This window comes from Lolium perenne, chromosome 7 (assembly GCF_019359855.2).
Source record: "Lolium perenne isolate Kyuss_39 chromosome 7, Kyuss_2.0, whole genome shotgun sequence".
NCBI classification, from domain to species: domain Eukaryota; kingdom Viridiplantae; phylum Streptophyta; class Magnoliopsida; order Poales; family Poaceae; genus Lolium; species Lolium perenne.
The window spans coordinates 43,783,148-43,788,992 of NC_067250.2; the positions used below are offsets into that span (position 1 = coordinate 43,783,148).

The window sequence follows — 5,845 nt, forward strand, 5'->3', positions numbered from 1 at the left end:
AGTTGTTCATAGCTGGGCGGCCTGAGTTCAGAGACACACGAGATCTGACAACACGAAAACAAGTCGTTTACCATATCTCACATATGTGGAAAAAGAGGCGCATCAGAAAATGGAAGAAATAAGCTGAGAACTGTACCCACGGTTCATACTTCACATGATACATGGATTCAACCAAGGGACACAACAAGTCATCTGAACTCGATATAAAAGACACACGCCCTCAAGACACACACACATTCAGACTAGGAAATATATCCATTTTGCAGCATTGCTGTGCACAACTTGAAGTTGATGTGTACAACACCCTGGTCACTGAAGATGTTCTTTCCTCAAAGATAAAATTAAAAAATACTGAAGATGTTCTTTCCCCCAAAATAGAAAATAAAATGCTGAAGATGTTCTTTCCCCCAAACTAGAAAATAAAATGCTGAAGATGTGCACAGAATGTTGCATGTAATATCGCCACCATAGTGCAATCGCCAACCCCCGCGTAGCTTACGCATCCTTCCTCGCACTCGACTCCATCTCTGTTGTCTCTGCATTCATAGCCGTCAAAGCAGAGACGCCATCTCCAACACCAGCTTCAGCACGGCACGGCCCTTCTCGAGCTTGGCCTCTTCGTAGCCGTTGTGCTGCACCGTTGGGATCGGGCAGCGAGGAGGCTAAGAAGGTCGTCGACGCTTTGCCGCAGGAAAGCAACGTCCATACCCATGAGCTCCAAGCCCTCCAGGGTCTTCTTCCAGTCGGCGAGGTCAGAACAAGAAGATGCAAACGAGAAGGCCCTGATGCCCTCGGAGATGCTGATGGTCCGCATGATAACTGCCGCAACCAGTGTAGGGCTTATGTTCTTGATCAGATGCCTGTGGAGCAACGCCTTCCTTTCGCGGCAGAGCTTGTAGTACGTCATGCGCTGGCAGTCAGGGAAAAAATCATGGTCGATGCCATCAATGGCGATACTGAATTCCCTGAAGCTCATCACGCCATCGAAACCGGTGTCTGGATCACCTGAAGATCTCATGCCGTCAATGCCATGAAATGCTTCTTCACTAGCTAGGTTGTTGGCATCATTGTCCGGTGCTGGGCTGCTGGTTCTGGTGACCTCTGGATCATCATCCGTTGTAGTCAACTCTTTTTCTCTTATTATATACACCTGAAAACAATACCCAGTTACCGATCAGATCAGTATGGGTATGGGCAGTGATCCTGCCGTGCATTTGAAAAACATAATCACATGGAATGATTCATGGAGCAGTTGATGAAACATCTCTGAAGTACTTGCCTTAAATTTCGTCGGTTCAACCAGTTGAAAGACCGTGGCATCATTGACCTTAAGTTTATGATCTTTCGCAAATTTAACCCACCCGCCACTGAGACCCTTGCTCTTGCCACCACCTAGGTATTTTACATGATAGCTCTTCTCATGCTCATCTTCTAATGTAATATCAATAGTATAGTTTGGAAGATTGCTTTTCGAAAAGTGACTCGGGAGACCCTGAAAGAAAACACAGAAGTCAAATGCAAAGGGAACAAAAAAGAAGTTAAATTAATTTGTGACACTTGCCTTGTAATTTAATCTTTCATCGGATAAAAGAAAGCAATGTGCAGTTTCTAATATGAAGTAGTACCAGGCTATCCGGCATTCGACATATATACATTCAAGCACCTACAGAAACTTACCAGCCAAAAAGTACGAACGACCTGTGACGGCAGCATGAGCATGGTGAAGCTTGGGTATTGTCCCGGTAAATTTTCTTGTACATTCATGGCTTTTTTCAAGGCCGGTGGTACCTGTCGCATCACAATTTTTTCATAGTTAGTAAGTTGCGCCAGTAAGAAATTTTTGAATAACAGAATAAGCGACCCACGGTCTGAATTGTGACAAACGGACAATGATTAGTGGCGTCATATGTTTCATTTTTAACAGAAAACAATGTGATATGTGAGCAAGTGAGCAAGTGATTCTTTCGAGCATCAAATAACAGAAACATCGATATGACGGAATATTAACTGATTCCATGTAGGACCTTAGGGTTGTGGAAACTGCAAATGTAGCTCGGGACATATGTAGGCCAGTTTTTTGAAAAAATTGAAAACGATATTATGGAGTTCCAAAAAAAATTGAACAGTAATATAGATTTTCATAATGGTGTATTCCACCAACGTGTAAAATCTCATAGGCCACACGAAAATGACAAAGAAAATTGTAGGTTTTCAAAATTTGCACCCTTCACTACTTCAGATTTCCACATTTTTTATTTTTGCACAGCCTAAAATACAAACTATTTCAAGTTGATTTTTTGCACATTTATGGAATACACTATTACCTACATGCAGGATTTTTCTCAGAATTTTTCGAAACTTTAAAATGTCATTTTCGAAATTTTTCAAAAAAGAGCTACATGTAGCTCGGTCTACAAAATGCTTCACTCCTTACCGTTGGGTCAAATTCACCATCTTTATTTCTTTTGCGCTCACTTCTACTGCTGCTCGTTTCGACCAATGCTGGTCTGCGCCCCATTTTACTCTTAGCAGACTTCGAGCCTGCTGGCCTCCCTCTCTTCCTCTGCAACAACACCAATCAAATCAGAGAAACCTGTTCATATGGTATATTTCTCCAGTTAGATTATTTCGTGTAGGACCTTACCATCGGCACAATATTACCGTCCTTTCCACTCTTGGCAGACTTGGAGGCTGCTGCCGGACACCTTCTCTTCCTCTGTAACACAACCAATGGGATGCAGATCAACGAGTTCAGTGTCTGTTTATATGTGTGGCTTGAGATATCTGAGTTTTGGTTTATATACAAACGCAATGGTGGTAAAGGGAGTGTATCTTACTGTGTAAGTTTGATTTTTAAAGATTCCAGGTCTAAAGGGAGCGCAGGAATGCTTTTTTTCCTCACCCGCCATGCCCTCTGGCCGCACGACCTGCCATAGTGAGGCCAGACACGAAGTTGTAGCAACGACGAGGAACTGTATGTTGCAATGATGTGAAGATACTTTTTCTTAAGCAAAGCAAAGCAAATTGAAAACTTACTTCCACGGGAACGTAGTCGACCTGGCCGTCTGGATCATTGCAGCCACTCTCGGCAGACTTGGAGCCTGCTGCCGGCCACAACTTCTTCTCCTGAACACAACCAATAAGAGCAGAGCAATTGATTTAAAATGTGTTTCAATGCAGGGCTGAAGATAGCAAATGGTGAGTTGTGGCTGAGTTGATAAATGAAAACTGAAAGCTATGTTTGTGTCTTGTAACTTGCCTGATAAGACGTACTCATAGCAGAAACACAAACATGAGGATGTAAAATAGTGATTGTATCTTACTTTGTAAGCTTTCTTTTTCTGGGCTGTGCGTTTGAAACGACCGCCAGGACGCTTTTCTACCGCACACTCCACGCTCTCTGGCATCACGACCTGCCACACCGAGGTTATATGCAACAGGTTGGAACTAGGAGGAACTATTGCAACATGTGAATGAAGAGGTCGCTCATTGGTAGTGATGCTTTTGACGGAATGATCTGTGCTGTGTTTAATGTATGCACGGACTGAAGCCACTTACTGCGAGGGGAGGGTAGTCGACTTCCATAGGCTGTTGCCTGTTGGTTGAAAACAACATTGACGAGTTAGTCACAAGAAGGTTCAGATTTAGCGGACGACCAGAGAGAAACATGGTGTAATACTTCCTCCATCACACCAAAGTTGTAGAGATTTGTCAAAATTTAAATGTATGTAGACACTATCTATCATGTAATCTCAGACAAGTTTCAGGAAACAGATGGAGTAATATGAATACCGAAAAGGAACTCGCATCAAGTAGGTGGTCGTTGATCGCCATGTCTGGACAACTCGAGGAGGAATCCTGCCTGACTGCCTGCTTGCCTGGAACTAGATCCGATGTGTTGGGGAGATGGGGAGGAGCAGGACTGGAGGACTTGGGGAGAAGAGAAGTATATATAAGGGAACAGCTTAGGCGACCGTTTGGTTGGTAGAGTGATTGACGGGATTCTACAAAATGTGAAACATTCAAAAGTAATTAGCGCTTCCCAAAAGTAATGGAAATCAGAGGATTCTACAAGGTATACTACGTGTTTACCTTGCAAAACGGGTCCTGAATCAGAGGAGTTTTCCATTCCATGGTATGTTGCCGTTGGCGTCTCCATAGACTCCGGAGTCACTGGAAGTGCCAATTAGCACGGGAGCAGAACCTCTGTATCGCTGAATCTACGGGAGCGGAACCTGATTGTTGGAGTTGGCAGCTCCTCTTCTACCTCTGAACTTCTCACGTAGCTCGCATGAAAAACACAGGGAGACGAGGTATTTTGGCTTCAGCTGTTTCACACAGCCATCAACGTTTCTTCTCTTCTTAATCTCTGAAGTAAACACGATGACTTAAGTAGGCAGAGGCACACCTCGTATGGCCACTAACGCACCCACTAACTCCATGCAGCACTAACCCAGGCCAACACCCACTAACTCCATGCAGAACTAACCCAGGCCAACACACACACGTTCAGCTAACTAACTAACTGAAAAAACTACCAGCGATTCACACGACGGATACCTGAACTTCCGATGCAGCTGCTCACAGGCATCTCGCGATGCACGCCGTGTCACACGGCCATCTTTGGGGCTAAACACTGGTAGAAAAAAGGGTTTCGGTCGCGGTTCGCAACTGCCATTGGTCGCGGTTGCGCAACCGCGACCAATTAAGCGCGACTAAAGCCCCCCCTTACGAACCGCGACTAAAGGCACGTCCACGTGGCCGCCAGCAGTCCGTCGGGGCGGAGGACCTTTAGTCGCGGTTCTCCTGGCCAACCGCGACTAAAGGCCGCCGCAGGTTTAGGGTTTTAGCCCCCCCCCCCCCCCCTAAACCTGGTTTCTTTTTAATTTGTATTGTTTTATTTCTTTTGGGTTTTAATTTTGAAGGAGTTTCACATATTCTACGGTACTACATACATGCATATGAGTGTACAATTTCAAACAAATTTGAAATTAGAACCAAAAAGAATTCAAGAGGAATATACAATATATATTCAATATCGGATGACCATATACAATTTTGAACAAGTTTCCATACATAATTTAGTGCATATGAAGTTCTACGTCCTCTACATAGTGTTCTCCTCTAGGATCGATGACTTCCCTCGCGACCCATCTAGCTAGTTCCTCTTGAAGTGGTCGGAAGCGAGCTTCTGGACTAAGCGTCTTCCGGAGGTTATTCCTCTTGATGTTGTTCTCAGACGGCTGCCGCTCAGTGGTGTATCTCCGGATCCTCTCACAAACATAGTATCCACATAGATTGGTCCCCGGTGGCTGAATATCCCCAGTCCCAGACACTGCCCTTTTAAATTGTAGCCCTTTTTTGAATTCACCGACCTTTTCATCTACGAACCGTCTCCAAACCCTACGAGGCAAAGAAAATTAAATGAACAAGAGAGTTATTAATTAGTTACTTGATATTAGGAAATGAACGAAATAGGCCGATCGATATAGAGCGCAAATGAATGAAAATAATTACTTTTGCATCATTTTTCTCATGTCGGCCCAAAGCGCCGGATCCATATTCAGAGAGTCGTGGACGAGAACTGTGGAGGTGTGAAATTGAATTACTAGCAGAATCCAGTGGAACCTGCGGACACGATACATGCACAGTCATGCATAACTCATCGATTAGCCACATACCATGCATTGAGTAAACAAAAGAGAATGTGCTCAAGACAGAAACACTCACCCAAAATGGTAAGGAAATAGAATATCACTTTTGAGTTCCTGTTTTCTAAGAAACCGCCACAGGTCTTCCTCCACGTCGGCGGGGTGGTGTTCTAACACATATGAATTAACGATGT

At 44.2% G+C, this 5,845-nt stretch overlaps 1 protein-coding gene across 1 annotated transcript; it reads right to left on the bottom strand.

The window, feature by feature from the left end:
• Nucleotides 1–240: 240 nt before the first annotated feature.
• Nucleotides 241–3,978, bottom strand: LOC127317680 (B3 domain-containing protein Os01g0234100). The gene is made up of 9 exons (XM_051348270.2): nt 3,793–3,978; nt 3,559–3,595; nt 3,037–3,413; nt 2,838–2,927; nt 2,645–2,716; nt 2,435–2,563; nt 1,678–1,788; nt 1,280–1,492; nt 241–1,150 (listed from the first exon to the last, which is right to left on the bottom strand). The coding sequence occupies exons 4-9, from the start codon at nt 2,907–2,909 to the stop codon at nt 584–586; spliced, it is 1,164 nt and encodes a 387-aa protein (XP_051204230.1). The 5' UTR covers nt 2,910–2,927; nt 3,037–3,413; nt 3,559–3,595; nt 3,793–3,978; the 3' UTR covers nt 241–583.
• Nucleotides 3,979–5,845: the final 1,867 nt, after the last annotated feature.

Excerpts from the sequence above, each read along its gene's own strand:
- LOC127317680 (XM_051348270.2), bottom strand. The coding sequence starts at position 2,909 with ATGGCGGGTGAGGAAAAAAAGCATTCCTGCGCTCCCTTTAGACCTGGA. Across the intron at positions 1,493-1,677 it reads TCGTTCGTACTTTTTGGCTG|GGTCTCCCGAGTCACTTTTC; the intron begins GTAAGTTTCTGT and ends GTTTTCTTTCAG. Across the intron at positions 1,151-1,279 it reads TTGAACCGACGAAATTTAAG|GTGTATATAATAAGAGAAAA; the intron begins GCAAGTACTTCA and ends TATTGTTTTCAG.